We start from the raw sequence: 22,945 nt of genomic DNA, 5'->3' as shown, positions 1-22,945 counted from the left end.
GAATGCTCATGGCCCCGAGATTGGGTATAGGATTAAATCCAAGGTCCATAAAATGTATTGTAAATTTATAATGGGGGTTAAGGGTTGGAGAGAAGGTGAGAGAATGGGGTTAAAAATTAATCAGCCACAATTGAATGGCAGAGCAGATTCAATGGGCCGAATGGGCTAATTCTGCTCCTACATCTTATAACGATTGAAAGAAAAAACTGCATCATCAAAAATTGACATCATGGCTTCCAACTGTCAACAAAACTCCAGGATAATTTTTTTTTTAATATTTAAAAATCAAGATCAGATGAAATTCAAATAGGTTAAAACTAAAGCCAGTTGAAAGTAGGACTTAAATCAATGGGAACACCCATACCCAAACTTCACAGATCCCAAAGTAACAAGAAAAATATAAATAGATCACAAATACTCTCTTGGTTCTTCACTGAGCTGCAAGTTAATTTCTAATTAATCAGTACGAGAAGGACCATAAAAGTAGTGTAAAAATGTCAAAGTAAATAATGGAGAAAAGGACACTTCAAAACCCATCACACCACCCTTGAAAGAAAAGCACACAAAGTTTAGTTGCATAATTAAATTTACCGACAAACTTGACTTTCCAGACACGGTGGGGGAGCAACAGGCTATCAGGGCTGAGAGAGCTCATCTTTGCACACATCTGACCAAAAACAGACTTTGTGCCATCAGGACCTGCCAAACCTCCTTTGCTTCTGGAGCGCTTGACCTAAAGAGAAAGATAACATTTAGGTTTCAATGCAGGAAGCAGTCTGAAGCATGGACCTACATTTATTTCAAAATGCATACAAGATAATTTCAGAAAACTGTCTAATTCCACCATTGCCTAAATCATTCACCCAAGTCATTTCATGCAAGGTTTTGTAGTTTCCACACTTGCCCGCATGGCTTACAGATTTCAGCCAACTGAGAGCTCTGTCTACTTTACATTCATCACCCCTGCCCTTACTAACCTACACCAGATCTTTATGTCTCATTGAATACATTCAGAATCCCTCTACAGCTTCATTGCATCCAATTTGGAGAATTTTTTTTTCCCCAGTATTGTTTAATACAGAAAGGCCCCAACTTGTTCCCACTCCATTAAATGAGCTTTTTGTCACACTATTTCTGCCTTTTAAAACCCTGCTCCAGAACAAATTGTTCTTGGTAGTTTTAAAATATTTGCAGTAATCTCTCTAACCTTACCTTTAGTTTCTATTCATCAATTCCTTCATTCCACACTCAGTGGAAAAACCTTGTCCAAATGTCAGCAGACTTTGTCATCCAAAACTTTAATACTACCCATGTCATGCCAAGTAAATCTCTTCAAACAGGATTCAAAAAATAGTCATCTTACATGCAAGCTTCCACTTACACAAATGCTATGTGAAGGTTGTTGTTGCAATATAAATAAACTGTGCAAATACAAAACTTTCAGGGAAAAATTCAAGAATATTAACCTGTAATTTTGTACCAAGATTTTAAAATAACATTCCAGAACAGCATAATAAGATGAAAATTAACAGATGATGACGTTAGGAGGTAATTAAAATCTTGGGTAAAAAGATGGGATTTAGAAGAGCATGTTAAATGCAAAGGGGTGAAGGGTTTAGAAATTCCAAAACTTGTTGCTTATATAGCTGAAGGCACAGTGAAGGAGAAATTCCAGGATGCACTCGAGGCCAAAGATAGAACAAAACAGATCTGAAAGGCTGGTAGTTACAGAGAAAGGGAAAGGAAAAAGGCAGCGCCTTGGAGAAATTCAAACAAAAACAGTTTTTGGGGACTGGGTGCCATCAAGATCAGCAAAAGGATGATGGGGAAAACAAGCCTTGTTCAGAATACAATTTCACTCCCAAAGGTGAAGGGTTAAAGGAGGAAATTGATAGCGGAGAAACTGACCAGATGAACTCCAACATGATCTTGAGGTTAAATGTTTTAAAACAGAGGAAACCAAGGATCTTCATTAAGTTCAGTCCATGGATGGTCAGAACAATCACCTGCTCATCATTCCTACATCTTCAGCCCATGAACTTTGAGCAAAACATTGCTTTAAAACTCACTTCTAGATAGGTTAAATGTGATAATATTACTCCTAAATAATTAATGCATTTTCATTCTGCACAAAATCAATGCAAAGAATAACAGCGTGAGGAAGTACACAGGTCAATCTAACCAGTACTGGAACACTGATCACTTTTCAGTTGATCAGCAGCAACTAAACTATACAAAAGAAATTATAATACAATTACAAAAACATCCAAGATCCAACATCTGCAACATCCAAGTTATTCAGGACTTTAATACTACTTACCCTCTCCACATCAAGAAAATGTCCTCTGACAAGATTTTTTTTTTAAATAATGTTAATCTCACAGGCAGTCCTCAAGCCTCCATTTATTCTTCAGCTTCCACTTGCCACATCCTCTCAAGTCCTCTAATTTATCGATTTACTAATCACTTCTGCTATGGAACTCTCCACTCTTGCAATTAAGTCCCAGATAAACAACTTTCCAGGCTCATCCTTCTCAAATCCAGCCATTTTCCATTGCCTCCTATCTCTTAAAACTTGCAACTATTGACTATCCACCTGGTGAACTATCCACCTATCATAGCATTGTCCAGTTCAATTGGCATTACCCTATATTGAGTCCTGATACTTTCCCCATTATAAATATTTTATCCTCAATATAAACTGAACATCTTACTAAAAGTCCAAATGGACTTTGAAAATAAGGGCAAAAATTATAAGATGGACTTGGTCCATGTAATCTTGTTCTGAAAGGCATAGAAAGAATGAGATTTGACTGGATTCATATCAGAACTCAAGAATATGGAAATATTCTTTGACAAAATGTAGTCCAAACTTACTGAAACTAAAAGGTAACACATTCAAAGAAAATGTAGTTTTATTAAACTAATTATGTGGAATTGACCAAATAGCAAATTAGCAACAGAGAAAATGCAGAAGGGATTCACCAGGATGTTGCCTGGAATGGAGGGCTGTAGTTATAAGGAGACATTGGATAGACTGGAAGCATTTTCACTGGAATATAGGTGGCTGAGGGTAACCTTATAGAGGGTTATTAAATTATAAAATTAAAGGTTTATAAAATTATGAGGGGCATGGATGGGATAAACAGTCAATCTTTTTCCAAGCGCAGCGCAGTTAGAACAACAGGGCACAGGTTTAAGGTGAGCAGGGGGAGAAATTTAAAGGAGATCTGAGTGGTATGTTTTTCCACAGAGGGTGGTCAATATCTGGATCAAGCTGCCAGAGGTGGTGGTGCAAGCAGATACAATTACAGTGCTAAAAGGCATTCGGATAGATACTTGGACAGGAAAGGTGTAGAGGGATATAGGCCTAGTGCACGCAAATAAGATTAGTGTAGATAGGCATCACAGTCGGGATGGAGGCGGTGGGCTGAAAGGACATGTTTCTGTGCTGTAGGATTTTATGATTCTATGAAATGTAATATCCTGTAGAATCTCAAGGAATGAACATCAAGAATAGCTGGTAGAAATGTCAGACTTCCAGTTTTAATATCTTAACTGGTTTTGTTTTTCTGCAAATTGTACCTGGATTCTGTTAAGCTCCACTACAGGCCCATGCTGACGATCCCGTACCATTGTTGCCTGAACTACCTTACGGAAAGCAGCTTCCTGCAAAAAAAAAATAGGGAAGTGGTTAGGAAACAGTTGGAAAAAAATCAGTGATAAAAACAGAAAACACTCAGCGGGTCAGGCAACATCTGTGAAAAGAGAAACAGAGTGATTGTTGGTCAATAAAGCTAGGTTTAAGTCGCAGAGAAGGTAGATGGAGGGATAGACAGATCAATGGGAACATTTGCAAAAGGGATAAACAGAGAAAGAAATATAGTGTGTTGATAATAGCAGAACTGTGGGACATGCCTGGCAGATCACGCTGTATTAATAGAGAGAAAAACCGAGAATATTACAAATGGATGACCTACAGCAGAAATGGCCAGTTCTATTCCAACCTTTCCCCATCCTCTGCAACTTAAAATTAACTTGTTTTCTGTTCTGATGAAGGGTCTTCCACCTGAAGCATTAACTCTCCCTTTCCATAGATTCTGCCCTACCTGCTGAGTGTTTCCAGCATTTTCTCTTTTCATTATTTCTCTAAGCACTGTATCCTACCTTGCCCTGTGATATCAAGATTCCACGCAAGGTGTCAAGTCCAACTGATGGGCCTTGCCCAGTTTCATCGAGTCGGCCTTCCAAATCAAACATCGGAATACAGGGACAGAAGAGCTCAGAGATATGGTGCAGTAGTAACAGCCTATTTCGCAATGCGATTACTGGAATTTCCTGGAGGTAGTTGTATTCCATTGGAATCTTAAATACACAAGGAATAATTAATAGACTTACAGTCTTTACCTTAAAAAGATAGTAGTTTGCAAACTTCTATCCTCAGATAATGCTATCAATTCAGAACCCAAGAAGATCTTGTTGACAAAACTTACTTCCATTGAGACACTATAGGTAAGCAGAACAATGGAGTTACAATAAAACTTTGATAATCCGCTATCCAGCTATTTGGAAATCCTGATGGTTCAGCATCTGGCTCACCACCCGAAGGCTCTGGTGAAAGGAATGAGGCAAATGGGCAGGTGCAGCTGCCCATATTGATGCTTTTCAAAGGACAACATTGATTACCATGATCAGGTGATGCTTGCCGTACTCCCCATCTGCTCATGGGTCCCTGGCCACAATCCCCCATCCACTAGCCGGGTCCTGGCTCCCACACCCCCTGGGGCCCCAGTTTCTGTGCCTCCCCTCTGCACACCTGAGCCCCGCTTCCCACGTTCTCTTCACCTATTTCTGCTGGCTGCACTCCATTGAAATTTACCTGGTTCTGTTTCCCATGCTCCCTTTAAACTTACTATGGTCTTGATTCCTGTGTTCCCTTTTTACTTGGGGTTCACTAAAATTTATTATTCTACTATGTAACATTTAAAGAAAGTGAACTAAATATGTGATTGGGCATTAATATAACAACATCACATGGTTTGGAAGATCTGCTAGTCTGGCACCAAAGTCCCAAGATTAGGAGTTTTACTGCAATTGTCCCTTGATTCTTCCTTCCTTGGTATACACATCCATCTCAATCCCGATAGCTCTGACTGAGCTTGCAGACTCATAAGGAAGATTGTGTGCTTAGCCCACTGCTCTACTCTCACTACACTCATGACTGTGTAGCTAGGCACAGCTTAAATGCCATCTATAAATTCGCTAATGACACCATTGTTGTTGGCAGAATCTCAAATGGCAACAAGGCAGCATACAGGAGTGAGATTGATCAGCTGGTTGAGTGGTGTCGCAACAACAACCTCGCACTCAACGTCAGCGAGACCAAGGAATTTATTGTGGACTTCAGGAAGGGAAAGTCAGGAGGTTGAGGGATCAGCGGTGGAAAGGGTGAGCAGCTTCAAGTTCCTGGGTGTCAACATCTCAGAGGATCTATCTTGGGCCCAACACACTGATGCAATCACAAAGTCAGCATGCCAACGGGTCTACTTCACTAGGAGTTTGAAGAGATTTGGTATGTCACCAAAGACTCTTGCAAATTTCTACAGATGTAGGGTGCATCACCGCCTGGTATGGAGGTTCCAATGCACAGGATCGAAAGAGGCTGCACAGGGTTGTAGACTAAGCCAGCTCAATCATGGGCACAACCCTCCCCACCTCAAGAAGGTGGCATCCATCATTAAGGCTCCTCACCATCCAGGACATGCCATTGGGGAGGTGGTACAGGAGCCTGAAGACCCATACAATGTTTTAGGAACAGCTTCTTACCCTCCACCATCAGATTTCTGAACGGTCCATGAACCCAATCTCGTTATTCCTCTTTTGCACTATTTATTTTTGTAACTCATAGTAATTTTTAGGTCTTGCACAGTGCTGCTGCCGCAAAGCAACAAATTTCACGACATGTCAGTGATAATAAACCTGATTCTGATTGCCTGCCATTGAGCCTGACAGTTCACAGAACAACTCAGACATACTGGCAAGCTTTGCAATTGACCTGACTTAACAAGAAAACTTTCAATTAACTAGTAATGCTATTAACTAACCTGTGATGGAAGCTTGCCTGCATTGGCAGGCTTGCTTGTAGACCATGCCAGGGTGTGGGCTGAGCCACATGCAACACGATTTATCTTTTTACCCTGTAGTGCAGCAACCAAGCGGGGCCGCTGGATGGCATTAGTTGTTCCATCTCCAAGCTGCCCTTCGTCATTGTCTCCCCATGTGTAAACTTCTCCTAGTTTGGAAAGGAAAAATAAAATTTAATTCATGGCACAGTAAGTTGGATCTGAGGTAAAACATTGTATTTGAACCATTTCATAAATTTTCTTCTTTTCTCTTTCCTGAAAAGATGAACTATTTAACAGACACCAATCAACAGGAGATGGGTATTCTCCAGGGGCCTGGTTAATTGACCACTGTTAATGTTTCAGCCTAGTTAGTGAGCACTATGGAGTGAGGGAAAGCCAAGCTCAGGACCACTGAAACAGACAATAATAAAAATACTGGCAATTAATCCTCTGATTTAGGACTGAAAATGTTTTCTTCGGTGAAGGGATTCAATTGTGGTACCATCTTTCAGATTTTGAAAATGTCAGAGATTCACAACCAATTAAGTAATTGGTGATTAATATACTGAGCCAAGGGTGAGACCAAATATTAGGTCAAAGATAACTGTTGATCCTGTTCCATAACTTAATGCACACCATATTGAGAGTACAAATAGTTTTGTAAAATGCATTCTTCGTCACTAATTAAATAGTACATTTTCACTGGGGGGGGGGGGGGGGGGAGATAGAAAAAGATCTTTATTAAACTTATGAAATCAAATGTTAATGATCAGCCAATCGAGCAGCATCTGTGGAAGGAACTGTCGACGTTTCAAGTTGAAACCCTGCCAGTCCTGATGCAGGGTTTTGACCCAAAGCATTGACAATTCCTTTCCTCCCACAGATGCTGCTCAACCTGCTGAGTTCCTCCAGCAGATTGATTGTTGCTACATATTCCAGCAACTACTGTCTCTTGTGCTTCCATAAATCATCAGCCTACAACTAAGACCATGCAATAACTTTCAATTTCCTAACTGTTGTACAATAATGTTGTTAGGTTACAGGATAACAACCAGGAGGCCTGAACTACGAATCAAGAAGCACAAGCTCAATTACAGCACAGCAGCTGAAGAATGTAAAACAATTCAAGTAACAATAAAAACCTGGAATAAAATAGGGACTTTGAAACTGCTAGATTTTTGTAAAAGGAGTGTCAGGGAATGTAGTCTGCCACGTATGTAACTGCAAATCCAGAGCTATTCGGCTGATTCCTAACAGTTCTATGAGATGGCATTGCATGTCCTTCAGTACAAGGGTAATTAGGGATAGGTAATATAGATGTCACTGGGTAATAAACGGGAGAATTTTGGCCTAGCACTAACATCCACTTCCTGTAAACCAAGTTTTTACAATTATTAATTTCCAAAAACAGATGCAATGGATTAATTCGGCTTCCTTTTCAAAACCAGACTTTTGTCTTTTTGATGGAATTCTTAATCAATATTCTGCACTTCTTTTTTTGCATCTTATGGTAAATTAACCACTCCAAAAGGGAAAAATTGGTTTTGAATGGGATGTATCCATAATGAGGCAAAGATCGATTACTATAGAATGAAGGCTCATCCCAGCTAAGAAATGGGGTGATATGTGCTCAGCACAATGCAGCTTCGGTACTATTGCCCAATGATAACTTATAAATAATTAACATCTTTGAATAGAGTTTTCCTGCTTTGCTTCATTTAAGTTTAGCCAATATTGCAGGTTGGCATCTACTGAAATATCAAAGAGAAAATTAATATACAAATAGAATGTAACAATGTTGCTGCCTCACGGCTCTAACAGCTTGGGTTTAGTCCTGATCTCTGGTGCTGTATGTGGAGTTTGCATGTTCTCTCTATGACCATGCGGATTTCCCCCAGGTGGCCACTTTCCTCCCAGACTCCAGGGACGAGCTGGCAGATTAATTAGCTACTATAAATTGCCCCCAGTGTAGGTAGTTGACAGGAGAAGTTGAGGAGAGCTGATGGGCACGAGTAGTTAGGTTAAGTCATTGGGTAATAAGTGGGGGAAAATGGAACCAATGGAAATGCTCTGAAAACTGGCAAGCACTTAATGGGCTGAATGGCCTCCTTCTAACAAAATATGAGGAAAAGGTATATACAATTTCTCTGCTTACAGTAAGTTATAGTCCAGATTCAGTTTTGTAATTTTGTGTAACCAGTTTTCATGTGTGTAGCACATCCATATCAGCTTGGCTACCGTAGTTCAGATATTACAAGCCTTACCATCCTCTGTACAACACACACAGTGCAAAGACCCAGTTGCAATTGCTATCACTTTCTTCCCTTGTAAACCCTGGACTTGCCGAGGTCTCCTGACATGATCATCAGAACCATGACCCAACCTATGGTAGTCACCTTTACCCCTGTAAAAAGTAACATACATCTGATTAAGAACTTAGCAAAACAATTAGGATTAAAAAAGTTTTTCCTTTCTATTGCCAATTTCTAACATCCACAGATTGTAGCTTTGGGTAAAAAAAAACTTCCCTCATGAATTCATGGCAATAAGATTGGACTATTTAATGCTAACTTGCTGCTTCGATAAGCTTTACACACTTTCTGACAATTTTGAAGTAGGTAGAGCATTTTTTCCCTTACACTTTCCTGCATCTTCCTGTTTTCAATTTTACTACCACTTTACTTTCAATATAACTAAACCCTTCTAAATTACTGACTTTTCTCTTTGAGTTTCCTCTTACCACAATACTCTAAATCTTCATCATGGTTCTTGAGGATATTGGTCCCATTCAAATGTGCCTCAACCTTTCAGTACATCTTTGTCCAGTGCCAGAGTTCTCCCAGTGCCCAAGAAAATACCATTTTCCCCCTAGCTTATTTTTTCATAATTTTTTCCACGGTCAAATTTTCACTTCTCCGTAGGCTAGTTTGTAGCACAATATCAAATATGACATTGCTGTCTTCAAAGTCCTGTTTTTAATTTGCCTTCAGTTCCTTGAATTCCCTTTGTACAATCCTATCCCTTTTTTCTCTCATCCTCTTTGGTTCTAATACAATTCCCAGAGCAACATTACAAAAAAAATCATAGTAAAGAAAGGGCATCAATTTGCTTTGGAAATCATAAATTTCTCAACTATTCCAAGTACTCTCCAATACAAAGCCTGTCTATAACTTTGAGTACCCCTCAACATCCCAGCCAACCTGCTATCAAAGCCCTCATCCATGCCTCCATCATGCCCTAACTTGATAAATACAACACTACGTGACATATCACCTGCCTTCCTCTATTTGTTAACTTCAACTTGTGTAAAACCTGCTGCCTGTATCCTATCACATATACTGGGTCCATCAACCAACCTTTCTGACCCTGTATTTTGAATCTATTCATGGTCTCACCATCTACAAACCTGCCACCACTTCCCCAAACTGTGCCCACTTGGGCATTCTGTTTCACCCCTCCACTTCATCTCATTAGTAGATGCTTCTTCAGTCATCTAAATTTCATATTCTGGTACTGTTTTACTAAATATGAATCTCTCTCTATCTTCCCCACCCCTGCTCCCCAGCTCCCTCTTTAGCCTAGCCTACATTAATCCCACCAGTTTAACGACACTTTATTACTCTATCCTAATACTTTCTTTTGGTTCAATGTTCATTTGAAGCTTGACACTTTCTTCTATATTAAAAGAACTACACAAATGCAAGTTCCCATTAAAATAACTTTCAAATTTTAGTTTAGAGGCAAACAGCAAAGGAATTTAACATCAAACAGAAGGTTTAAAACTCACTACTACCATGAACCCAAAAATAATTAAGATCTACAGGGACTAATGAATGCAGCTGAACACGAGAGGTACAGACTATAGAAGATGAATACGTACCAAGTATAAACAGATCCAGACTTGGTTAAGGCCACAGAAAACTGTGATCCACATTCCACCTTAGTCACCCCAAGTCCAGTTAGAGAATCAATCTAAAAGGGAAAAAATGAGAGCACAAGCAACTCCAAATTGCATTAATACGTTACATAAAATGGTCTCAACTATTTGCACATAATGAAAGGTTGAATTTAAGACAAATATATTATTTAAGTTAGTTAAGGAAACAAGTTTAGTCTACCCAGACAATTATAAACTGCTGAATCTAAAGCCCAGGGTAGATGAAGCGGAGTAAATTCTAATCAAGATGGAAAGTTAGATGTCCAGTAAAGTCTGGATCAATTCCTTTGCTATATGCAGCAAGAAGGATACGAGAGAGACCATGTTTGCAACATATGAGGACTAAATATAGAGGAAGTGTCAGAAAGTTGTGTTGCTTGAGGGTTTGCTGCACACACAGCAACATTTAAGGATAGGAAAGATTTCGAAAGGATTCTGTACAAACACCACAAGTCCACAATAGATGTAACATTGCTACTCAGCTAATCAACTGATAGCCATCTTGATTCTGACAGTTGTTTATTGTTTAATGCTTTTAAAATGCACAAAGAAGTCTCACTACATTTTCTGGTTATTTCTACTGAATTCAAACCATTTGAATGTTTTGAATTATATTCTTCCCCAAATATTTTGACTTCACTTTGATACAGAACTACTGCCCCCAAAACTTTGCTTTGCAATAAACAGGTGGCTCAAAATAAAATGAGTACATGTTTGCTAGGCCTGGTAATTGGAAATGAAGACAAGAAAACAGAACACACTTCAGATTTAATTTCATTTGCAGTATGGATAAACCATTTGTTTAAAAACTCCCAGTACCTTCATTGGAACTTTACAGCCATCACTGCCTCCTCTTCCAAGTTTTCCATAATCTCCATCTCCCCAGGACCAGACAATGTCATCATCTGTCAGACAAAGAGTCTGAGCATCTCCACTCCCACATGCAACGTCTACAACCCTGTAACCCTGTAGTGCTTCCACCTGAGAAATGAACACATTCAAATTTGTAAGGATGGTATCCGTATGCAATATCTTCAGGAGAAGCAAGGATACAATAAAACATGGGCGATTACAGCTATAGTGCTCAGAACAACTATAGAGTTTCATCTTCCATAAACTGTTTTATCAACACCACATAAAAGAATGCATTGTCTGTAGGAACACACACAAAATGCTTGAGGAACTCAGCAGGTCAGGCAGCATCTATGGAGGGAAATGAACAGTCAACGTTTCGAGCTGAGACTCCAGTCCCGATGAAGGATCTCAGCTCGAAACGTCGACTGTTCATTTCCCTCCATAAATGCTGCCTGACCTGCTGAGTTCCTCAAGTATTTTGTGGGTGTTGCTCTAGATTTCCAGCATCTGCAGTATCTCGTGTCTGTCTGAAGGAGGTTTTCAATCAACTGGTCATTACCGCAATTGTTTTTAATTTTGGTGGTTGCACATTAGCAAAGTGAGAAATCTAAAAACAAAATACATACAAATATACCATTTAGGAGCAGGAGCAGACCACTCGGCTTAATCCTGCCTACCCAAAAACATTCACCCCTTGCTTATCCATCTCTTTCTGTCTAAAAAGAGTATTCAAAGAATCTGCTTCCACCATCCTTTGAGGAAGAATGCCCCAAAGACTCATGACAACTGATGGGAAAACCTGCACCTCATTTCAATTCTTATCTTTAAACAATGACCACCAATTCTAGATTCTCCTACATGAGAAAGCATCTTTTCTGTATTCACCCTGCTAAAATCCCTCAGGATCTTATATTTCAATGATGTCACCTTTCACTCTTCTAAACTCCAATGATACAAGCTTAGGCAGCCTGGTCTTTCCTTATAAGACAACCAGCCCAGTCCAGGTATCAGCCTAGCAAATCTTCTCTGAACTGCTCCTAATGCATTTATATCTGTAATAAGAGACTAATACTTTACACAGTATTCCAGTTGTGTCTCCCCAACTCCCCAATGTCCTATATAATTGAAGCATAACATCCCTATTTTTGTATTTAATCCCAGAACAATAGATAACATTATGTTATTACTAATTATCTACTGTTCCTGCATACTACCCTTTTGCAACTCATGCATCCCCTCACCATTTCGATAATATGCTTTGTTCTTATTTTTTTTCCCAAAAATGGACAATTTCACATTTTCCATTTGCCAGACCCATACACACTCACTTAACATATCTATATTGTTTTGTAGCCTCCTTATGTTTCCTTCACAATTTACTTTTGTTTTTACCTATTTTTGTTTTATCAGTAAATTTAGAACCATATCATGGAGGCTTTATCCAAGTAAGTTTTAGAACTGAGGACCACAGCACCACTGGTTATTCAATCATATTACACTTGCTGCCACCTTGGGATGCCTTTGAGATCACTAATTAATTTTATTTCATTGCACAATATCAGGTCTGGCATAGCCTGCTTTCTGGCTTGAACTATGGGCTTTGCCTTTATTACTTTTCATCTCCACCAAAACTGCCTCTGCATCTTTATTTCCTGAACTTACAGCATTCCTCTATTAATTATGACCATTAATGAACTGAGCCACACCTAATTTTCCTAATTTACTGTCCTTTCTAAATGTCATGAACTCTTATATCTAGGACCCAATCTATGTCATCTTGCAACCACACAACTGTTATGGCTGGCAAATCATAATTATTTCCATTGTGCTCTCAGTTCACCTGCCTTGTTTCAAATGCTTGGTGCTTTCAGATACAGAGCCTTTATTTTTGTCCTTCGAGCCATTTATCAATCACATATGCCAAATAGCCAACTATAATACCGATTATGATCAGATTTCTTAATTGGTTCATGCATCCTCCACCAGATTACTTATAGATAGTGACCAAATAGCAGGGGGAATCATTTGAATGAAAAGATCCTTCCAAAAGGTTTTTTGACATCATTTTCCAAGGAAGAGGTCCAAAACTTCCTTCAAAGGGTAAATGTCTACATAGCACAAGAATTCCCAAGGTGAGAAATGAAGCTATCATCAATAATTCTATATTGAATACAGGTCAAATTTGAGACTGAAACTAATTAACAGCAACAATCCAGAATATAAAATTTAACTTGAATTTCTAACATTGTTTTGATACGTTCTGCATGATAATAAATTTTACCAAATTCAGGAAGGGTTGGTCAAGTCTGAAACAAAAGTACCCATCATATTTTTGCACCTATAGCAAGAATTTCCTTCCATCAGCAACACTGCAACAGGGTTTTAGGTTTCAATCAATTCTTCATCAGTGGTACTCACCAGCTTTGGTTTTAACTGATCTTCACTGTCCCCATGTCCTAGTCTCCCATATCTGCCCTTGCCCCAAGTGTAAAGCTCTCCTGCTGCAGTAACACAAGCACTATGTGCGCCTCCAGCAGCAACATCGATCACTTCTATACCACGTAGTGATTCAATAACACGGGGGCGGTCACAAGGACTGAAAAAGACAAAATGAAATAAATGTCCTCACCACAGAAATCAAGACATCAGTATATTTAAAACACAGTCATGCACCTAACCACAAAAGCCGAAAATGTGAAAGCTTAAGATATCCATCAGCAAAAACTCTCAATTTTAGTCAAAGAAACATGATAAAAATAAGGTACCACCAAGGTGGACCAACTCATCCAACATCAACTGAAAATTCTTGTTCAGCCACTCACATACAGCACCCATCATGAAGACTGTTCAAATTAGATGGTTTCACTTAGTTATCTAGGATTTGTGCAGCAAATGGTTTGTAATGGAAAGAGAAAATAATGTAATTAAAATATAAGTAGTCCATTAGAAGAGAAACATAATTATCACAAGAACAAAAAGGTATTACAAATTGTTATACCCAAATTCACCCAGTGTTCAGTTAGGTGATCTCGTTAAGTCAGCAAAACATTCACACTTGACCTAATGTGACCAAACCCTGATTAAAATAAAGAGATAGTTAAGTTATTCCCATATCCACGCTCTTGGTCCAAAACCTAATAGATCATAGCACTTCACCTCATCCAGGTACTTTAGGGGCTTCTGCGTTCACCACCCTTTCAGGGAGTCAGTTCCATGATAATTCTCCAGCTCCAAGAACATCCTCAAATCTGTTCTGCACCTTTGCCAGTGCAATTCCATCCTTTGTGACATGATGCTCAGAACTAGTGTAACTACAACACAGGAGGAGGAGGGCATAGAGCCCATCACGTCCATGCTATTCCACATGTGACCTAGCCAATGAGTAACACCTCGTTTCCTGGAGTATTTCAGCTGACTAAAATACAGTGTGTTGGCTGACAAAAAGCTCAGATTTTCATATTTTTGACCTTCCTGGTTAGGGGCAAGCATTACCAAAATACCACATTAAACAGAATAAAAAACAAGGAAATACACAATAAACTTTCTTCCACATTTAGAACCTGTGCACTGAATTCTATTTACCACTTTTTTTCTGCACAGTTGAATAATTAATTTATATATTCCTGAAGCCTACAACTTTTCAACATAACCACACTGCTAATTTTAATGTCATCTGCAATTATAAAATTATTAGGTTATCTATTTTTCTTCTTGCTTGAACCAAAGCCACAAAAAGTACACTGCTATTTAAGCTTGAAAATGTGATATTTTGTTTGGAAGTACAGTAAAATGTCATTAATCCAGCATGCTTGTTACTTCGGTAGTGCCAGACAAGCAGATTTTCTGGACTACTAGATGTTATTCCCATTAATACTCCAGCACTTTTAATCACGTTGTTTTAAGATGTTATACAGCAGGATGACAAAATTTTCCAATGAACCCAGAAGGGAACGCAGGAACCATGCATGACCCCAGGGCACGAGAGGGAGCAGGATCCAGTAAGTAGATACAAAACCATCAGGATTTCCAAATAGTTGATGATTGGAGTTTTATTTTATTATACTTGCCATTTCTCATCACCCAACATATGCGATTAGAATGGTTGATAAAACTCCTGATCAGCTTTTAAATCAGCAATACACTAAAATAGAAAACCAATTCCTTACCTCCTATTGCCATGTCCCAGCTTGCCATCTTCTGCTTCACCCCAAGAGTAGACTTCTCCTTCAGATGACAATGCAAGGCAGTGCTTGCCCCCTGAATTCACTGCCACCTTCTTTACAAAGACATGTTGAATAGATTCCAACAAAGTGGGGCTAGACACCGACTCTGTCCCTCCAATCCCCAGTCTTCCTCCAGCTCCATATCCAGTAGCATACAACTAATATAATAGGAAGAAAAATAACTCAAATCTTACTGCCTTCCTGCTCACATCCCCTCTGGTTCCAGATTGGTCGGCAATTAATGACACTGCAAACTGGTTTAAAAAGTGTGATTTTTTTGTGATTCACTAGTCAAGATGTTTGGGAAATGTAATTGTACTGATTATTTTTGATCATTTATTTTATGCACTTCAAAAAAAAAATCAATATGTATTCTTCAAAATCAGATAACACACATGGAGAGTATTAACAATGGACATTCAAAGACTCACTTTTCCATCTGCTGTTACTGCAAATAATGTTTGCTCGCCACCAATCAGCTGCACAGGTCTCAAGGTTGCCAATGCTTCACATGGTGTTGGAATTTTAACTTTTGCACCTTCAATTCCTCCTAGCTGACCTCTGTGGTTGTGACCCCAACCATAAATAGTTCCACTCCCACCAGCAGAAAGGGTCCAATCATCAGACCGCCTGTTGAACAAAGGTAAATTAAGTACAAGTGTATTTCCCATAGAGAAAATGTTCCTCATTTTTCATCTAGCATAAAGCACAGAAAAAAGTGGTAGAAAGCAGAGAAACACACTGTAAGCCACATCCTGACATTATATTGGAAGAGGTTAAAAAAAAAGCACAGTAAATTAGAAATAGCAAATCAGTAATTAGAAAACCATTCACATTTAGTGACACTATTACACAGTACTATTTCACACAATGAAACTTTGAAACTATAGACTCTGCACCTGTTTATCCATTGGACAAGCTGTTCATCTTGTTCTCTTCTAAATACATCATGGCTTTCATGAAGAACATTCATACTTTCATTATCAATCATTAGTTCGCGGATTTTTTTTGCCACCTACACCAGAACACAAAATATAAGAATGTAAAATGTCTGAAACCACTTAAAATTGCACAATTCTCATTTACCGCAAAACACTGGTTTCACTAATTAAAAACTAAAGACTATTTGACCCTAAGCTCCAAGTCACCTGTCATTTTAATTCCACCATCTCACTCCTACTCTAACTTCTTTGTCATCGAGTTCCTTCACTGCTCCAAAGTTTAAGTTCAAGGCACCTCATCTTCCATTTGAAAACATTACTGCCTTCTAGACTCAATAGTAAGTTCAACAATTTCAAATCATCAGCATTTAAGCATATTCATTGAAGATTTCCAGCATTCCTTCCACATTATTTTGGTAATATCAGATAATTATTCTGTTTTTTTTAAACACCTGTGGTGTTGTTTTGTGCAGGTACAATATATAGTATCTATGGGCACAATCCAATTCTTCCATTAATAACTGAAAATTTACAAATCAGTTCTTAACAGATGTAATTATTCACCCATCATAGAACTATTGAATTCAATTTGTTAATTGTGATTCACATTTATGCAAAACATTTATCAGGTGGTTTCTAGGAACCTTACGAAACAAGTTCCATCTTTACAATCTTCCATGCCAACCCCACATAATCCACAATAAAAAAAATTCTTATTTGCAAGGAATTATTTGCTAAAACAAACTGTATGTCATTTTCATAAGAGCCACTTGCATGCAATGAACCAGGATACGCCAAATAGTTTCCTTCATCTGTTATAAATCCTGTGCAAAAGAGAAGGAACATATTTAGTAATATTTATTACCTCATCAGGAAATTGTCGTGGCAAAGGTGTTCGTTTATCCAGAGCCACAGCAACTCTCAAAGCTGTACAGTATCTTCTAAACCATGCCCACTTGTGTGTTTCAGCACAGCAAGGCAAAGTATCAAGCTCTAAATCGCATGCCAGAGCAACCAAAACCTAAAAGACAAAAGAATCATTTAAGTAAAGGTTTCTTTAAAAATCCATACACCCTGTGTGGACATAATCCATAAATTTAAACTCTCAGGTGTTCAATTACATGCACAGAAACAAAAATGATTACCTTAAAGAAGGGGCTGTGAAGGAGCTGCTTTCCTCCTCTAACTATGGGATCTTCATACTCATACTGACGTTGTAAAGCTTCTGGAAGACCTTTGACCAATGCGGCTAAAGCAGTCCCAGTAAAGCTCTAAACAAAAAAAATTCAATAGTGAGTTTATTATGCGAGTTAGTTCATTTTTAAAAAGGAAAGAAAGCAAACAAAATTTAATATTCTTAAGTCAGTTGTCACCGTACCAGAGATCGTGATTCTCCATCACTGTCACCAAGAAGCCGATTGATATTTATAGTCTGGCCAAACTCTGTAGTTAAAAGCTTGCGCAATCTCTGCAAGGCCCACATCCTGTGACTGGCAGCTTTCATAAAAGCAAATAGATCATTAATACGTTAATCCATGTCTGCAGTGAGCAGTTTCTGTATAAACTGCACTTCTATACTTCCCACTTCTTCCACAAGTGCACTCACCCTTTTGCCCCATACTCAGAGCTCGAATTGGATTCTTCATGCCATTACTTCCCACCTCACCAACCTTCACAATTTCCTACACCTTCAACAGAATCCTTCCAATAGACACATCATTTCCTCCTCTTTCAGCATTCCCAGGAAACCATTCCCTCTAGGATGCCCTAATTCACCACGCCACCAATATTCATAGTTCTCCTCATGCATCTTCAGGAGATGCAGCACCTGCTCTTTCACTTCCTCCCTTCCCATATCCCAGGATCCCACTTTTTCCATGTATATCTTTCACTTATAAATACTGTATTAATTGCTCAAGATGCAGTTGTCTACACAGTGGGAAGACTAAACACAGATTGGGTGACAGCTTTAAAGAGCACCTAAAGTGTGATCCTGAGCCCCCAAGTCACCTATCCATTTTAATTCTTCCATCTCACTCTTCCTCTAACTTCTTTGTCATTCAGTTCCTTCACTGCTCCAAAGTTTTGTGCAAGTTCAAGGAATTGCACCCCATCTTCCATTTGAACACTTTACAGCCTTCTGCACTGAATAATGAGTTCAGCAATTTCAAATAACCTGCATTTTTGTTCAAGATTTCCAGCATTCCTTCCAAATTCTTTTAGTAATGTCAGATTATTTTTCTGTATTTTTAAAACACCTTCGGGGTTTTGTTACCTTACATTCTCATCCCTTAATCTCTCCTGGCCTCACCCTATCACAGACCTTCCACTTCGTTCTCTCCTACCCTCACATCCACATCTCTACATCTTACAAGTGTAAATCTGACCCAGTTCTACTGCAGGATCTTTAGTCCTATCCATTGCTTCCTCTGCAAATGCTGCCCGATTTCTTGAGTATTTCCAACATTTCTATTTGTATTTTTTGTTTTTGGTAGTCTACATTCTAATACTTACCAAGAGCACTTAGCTGAGCACAAGCTGCCAAAGAGGCAGCTAAACGTGGCACAATGCTTCTGTTTGATGCGAAGCTTAATCGGAAATCCAACAGGCAAGTAACTAAATCCATTGATGGGCATGACAATATACAACGATCTGATAGAAGATCTTTAGGACCTGGTTTATATTAGAATATTAATGGTAGGATTAGAAATCAACAATAGAAATTTAAAAATAGCAATTATAACACCTGATCATTTATTCTTAAAAATAAGTCAAGATTAGAAAGTTATCAGAATCAACTGTTACATAACTAAACCACATAACTGTCGATTCCGTAACTTTCTGGTCTGGCATTCTATGGTCCGGCACGTTTTGAATCTGTAGTGCAGATCTGTACTAATCAATTCTAACCAAGATCTAAAATTAACTAAGATATGTACTAATCTGTGGCTAATTAACCTACCAGTGCAACATTTGCAGTCTCAGCCAACAGTTATCTCAGCTGAGAGCATTTCTGAGTTACAGAAACTTTGGGTTACAGACAGTTTCCAGCTTCCATTTCCCACACTGTCCCATTATTTTTTAAGAACAGTTCCCCTGCTTAGAGGGAGGTGATCAGGGGGCAATTTCTGGTTTGGCACCAGTAAGGTCCCAAGGGTGCTAGACTAAAGAGTTTCAACCTGCAGTCAGTATTTTGAAAGTTGTTCCACAAGATTCAGGAAATGATGAAACAAAGGTTTGTTCCTGTGATTCCTCAGGCAGAACCGCCCCTTCCCATTTATTTCCAAATAGGATGCAAAAGAAGGGACAAAAAGGAAAATAAAACCAATGGATCTGACCATTCAACTATCTCTAAACTCTGCTCTGATCTTTATGTTTGAATGAGAGATGGTCAAATACAAAAGCAGATTGTGCATGGCCTAAAGGATAGTGTATGGTGTAGAGCAGACAAGAAAGAGAACTTCAAATGCAATTATGGAAATGTTGGATAGGAGTTTGTGTCAAAACAATTTAAAGACATGCAAAACTGAACTTCGACAGGTAATCTGTCACTATCAGAACCCACAATAGCTGGTAAAAGATCTGGAAAATACAAAACAACGTAAACACCTTCAAACACGGAAGGCAAAACAAAGTATTTTCCATACAAGTATGAAGGGAAAATAAAACATAACATTCAATTTTAGTGGGGCCGGCAAAAACATAAGCTGCAACACATCTGAAGGTTTGGACCCTTCAAAATGCATTACAGCTTTCAGTTTCTCTGCAAGTGTTCTAGAGTCATGGAAACAATAAAGTGGGAAGTCCTGCTGCCAGAGTGCTTGCTTATCCAATCTGTGCACTTAACAACAGAAAAATATACATTACCTGCAGCAGGCATTATGGGGTACACTGTAAATCGCCATCCCCAGCCATTCACAGAACCATCACTGGTAAACTTCCACTTTAGCTCATCTCCAGGAATTCTCAGTTCACTGGACCAGTCTGACCATTCTCGACCTGTGACAGCCCACATATAATTGCATAACTAAACCATAATTAGAGCACGTAACCTGTCGCATCACAACACCCACTAACTTTGTGTGTGCCATATGATTCACTGACTTGAGATACAACTTCGCACAAAAAGTTGTGGAGCCAGTGGCAACACCATTTCTGTATGGACTGAAGTGACAACAAATGATTCATTTAACTTCTCAAGCTATCAGTACAGATCTTTGCAGCTGAGCGTTATTGCTCCAAACATTTACACTCTTAACTGCAGATTTATTTTTTCTCCTTTATGTTTAAGAAATGCACAGAAAGTTTAAATCTACACACAACTAAATAGCAGAACATAAATCCTAAATTTCTAAAGAAAATGGGTTCAAAGTAGAAGATCAAGTTACAAAATAATCTATATATAATTTTTATGGAGTGGTGATAGTCTAAATTATATTCTAAGTAAAGCATAAACCATATTGAAATAATGGTGCATCTTATTATCTGCAATTCTTGCAAATATGATTTACTTGACACTGTGATGCTGCTAGTGAAGCTGCTGTCTCATAAGCCAAAGAGACCAGAGTTCAATCCTGACCTCTGGTGGTCTCTGTGTGGAGTTTGCACATTCTCCCCATGGCATGGAAAGAATAGATTACAGGGAAAACTAGAGCAGAAATGGGATCAATCTGAGCCAGCATGAGCTCAATGGGCCAAATGGCATCCTACTATGTCATAAGGAAATATGGAAAATACAAGGCAAAGAAATTGTGCTTTTGCATTGTTTGATTCAAGTCATTTTAACATCAGATTATTTCTTCACACTTGTGTTAGGTAGATTGCACCATTGCTTTCAATGAAGGCAGAGTCTACTGTCCACATTTTAGCATTAAAGCAATTAGATGGTCTGTAAGCTACCAAAAATGCTACAACAATAAAGGTATTAGAAGGAAAAATAACCTGCATTTATATGGTACCTTTAATGTGCAAAAATATACAGGTTGCTTCACAGAACAGTAATCAAATAGATAGATGAACTAAAGAACAAAGTAGATTGACCAAAGGGCTTGCCCACGAGGCATGCTCCAAGAGGACTATTAAAATGCAAAGTAGGCAGCAACAGAAAATCTAGAGCATGGGCTGAAGACAACTAAAGTCTATGCAATAACAGTAAAGCAACAAAGTGTGGGCCAGAAAGGGATAGAAACAAATGGCCATCACAATGAAACTTTTCCTTCTGGGCCTTGTCTTTTAAAAGGATGTTCAATCCTGGATATGCAACAAACATATGAATCAACAGGAAGTCAAAAATCAATGAAATAGATTTCATTAAATGCAATATTTTTGATTTGTGATACAAAATCTGTTTAATAGGCAGTTTGTCTCTCTTTCAGACTTTCATTCTTTGACAAAATTCACCAATCTTTCCTTGAAAGAGCTACTAAAATAATGCACTTCGGATTGCTCCCGTGGATATGCAACCTGGAAACTCCCAGTAACATTGAACTTCCACCACACCAAATTTTTGAGACAGCACTAATATATCCCCAATAGCTGAAGCACTAAAAACTGTTTAGATCAACAGGAAAGATTTTGTAAATGCAATCAATTTAATATTCCAGATTTAAGTATTAAGACCAATGATTACTTGTGACATGTACATGAAAACAGTTGTGAAAAAAAACATTAATACCTGATCTAACAGATACAATCCTGTTGGCACCATCCATGATGGTTAATGGGTCATGCCGACGCTCTGTGGAACACTGTCGATCAAACTCGACTCTAAGGCCTTCCGCACCTAAATAATGACCAAAACATATGCCAGAAGAAAAGTTATCTGTTTGCACATCTAAGCTTGCCTTTCACATGCCACTTTTTCCATACCAAATACGAAAAAGTGCCACAAGACATGAACAATTGAGCACCCAGAATCAGTATGTTATCACAGTTATACAAAAGGTAATTACCTGGTATTTTGACTGTTCCACTCGTGGATGTGTCATCAGTGTATGGGTGACTACTTTCCACTATCACTGGCTGAGGAGAATGGCGCCCACTTTGAGAATCCGATGCCACATCTTCTAATTCAGTCACACATAGTTCCAATAACATGTCTGCCACCTGCAGTATAGAAATGCACTTTTAAATCAAATAATATCAAATACAGGATAGTAATTGCATTTGGACTAAGTGAAAAAAGTCCAGAGTCTAAAGGTTTGCCACTGAAGACCAAAGAAATCAAAAGTCAAAATTGAATAAAACACCAATAGTTCAAATAATTATGAGAGTTAATTAGAATAGAATTTCTCATCAATGAAGTGTTTATATTTACCTGTGGATAGGCAGTGCCCATTGCTGAAAGCACAGCTGACAAGACATCTTTGCCTTTCTCACCAGCGCGACTTGACACAGCCAACTTCAACAAATCAACCATCACTCGGGTGTCATCTGGTATAAGGAGACTTGTGAATTCATCCAAGTGTTGTGGTTCAGGCCCTGATGATTTAGCCTGGCTTTCAGAATCCTTTTTAAGGAAAATGTTTCATTTAAAGTCAGAAGTTTAAATCAAAATGATGCATCCTTAAAATGTGAAATAGACAAATGATTAAAACATCTACTTGCATACATATTTTGCAAGCAGGATTCAAGACCTCCCTTTACCGTCACTGCTAGACAGCAGGGTGCACATTTAACAAAATCCAATAATGATTCTTCTTGTCTGGCTACATGTGACCCAAGATGGAACACATCCAAGAACATGGAAACTAGCATTTATGCCTTGGAGAAAATTGTCAGGACAGCCATATCCCATTAAAAAAGACATCTAACCCAAACCAGTTATTTGTTATTATAGTCATGGCAAAATCAACCAGTCATACG

The 22,945-nt window shown here is 38.5% G+C and overlaps 1 protein-coding gene across 6 annotated transcripts in view; it reads right to left on the bottom strand.

The window, feature by feature from the left end:
• Positions 1 to 22,945, bottom strand: part of herc2 (HECT and RLD domain containing E3 ubiquitin protein ligase 2) — a 164,915-nt gene that overhangs the window by 17,202 nt on the left and 124,768 nt on the right. For all 6 annotated transcript variants that reach the window (XM_052025739.1, XM_052025737.1, XM_052025738.1 and 3 more), the window contains 19 exons: positions 22,398 to 22,589; positions 22,033 to 22,186; positions 21,756 to 21,863; positions 19,949 to 20,080; positions 18,596 to 18,754; positions 17,460 to 17,578; positions 17,227 to 17,352; positions 16,947 to 17,102; positions 16,040 to 16,155; positions 15,572 to 15,770; positions 15,084 to 15,298; positions 13,336 to 13,513; positions 10,882 to 11,043; positions 10,006 to 10,097; positions 8,390 to 8,529; positions 6,105 to 6,292; positions 4,168 to 4,365; positions 3,586 to 3,669; positions 592 to 733 (listed from right to left, as the gene is read on the bottom strand). In XM_052025739.1, the coding sequence (XP_051881699.1) occupies positions 592 to 733; positions 3,586 to 3,669; positions 4,168 to 4,365; positions 6,105 to 6,292; positions 8,390 to 8,529; positions 10,006 to 10,097; positions 10,882 to 11,043; positions 13,336 to 13,513; positions 15,084 to 15,298; positions 15,572 to 15,770; positions 16,040 to 16,155; positions 16,947 to 17,102; positions 17,227 to 17,352; positions 17,460 to 17,578; positions 18,596 to 18,754; positions 19,949 to 20,080; positions 21,756 to 21,863; positions 22,033 to 22,186; positions 22,398 to 22,589 (2,860 nt within the window). The remainder of the gene's footprint in view (positions 1 to 591; positions 734 to 3,585; positions 3,670 to 4,167; positions 4,366 to 6,104; positions 6,293 to 8,389; positions 8,530 to 10,005; positions 10,098 to 10,881; positions 11,044 to 13,335; positions 13,514 to 15,083; positions 15,299 to 15,571; positions 15,771 to 16,039; positions 16,156 to 16,946; positions 17,103 to 17,226; positions 17,353 to 17,459; positions 17,579 to 18,595; positions 18,755 to 19,948; positions 20,081 to 21,755; positions 21,864 to 22,032; positions 22,187 to 22,397; positions 22,590 to 22,945) is intronic.

Source organism: Pristis pectinata, chromosome 11 (genome assembly GCF_009764475.1).
Source record: "Pristis pectinata isolate sPriPec2 chromosome 11, sPriPec2.1.pri, whole genome shotgun sequence".
NCBI lineage: Eukaryota > Metazoa > Chordata > Chondrichthyes > Rhinopristiformes > Pristidae > Pristis > Pristis pectinata.
The sequence above is the reverse complement of the archived record's forward strand: the minus strand, read 5'-3'. Positions and strand labels throughout refer to the sequence as shown.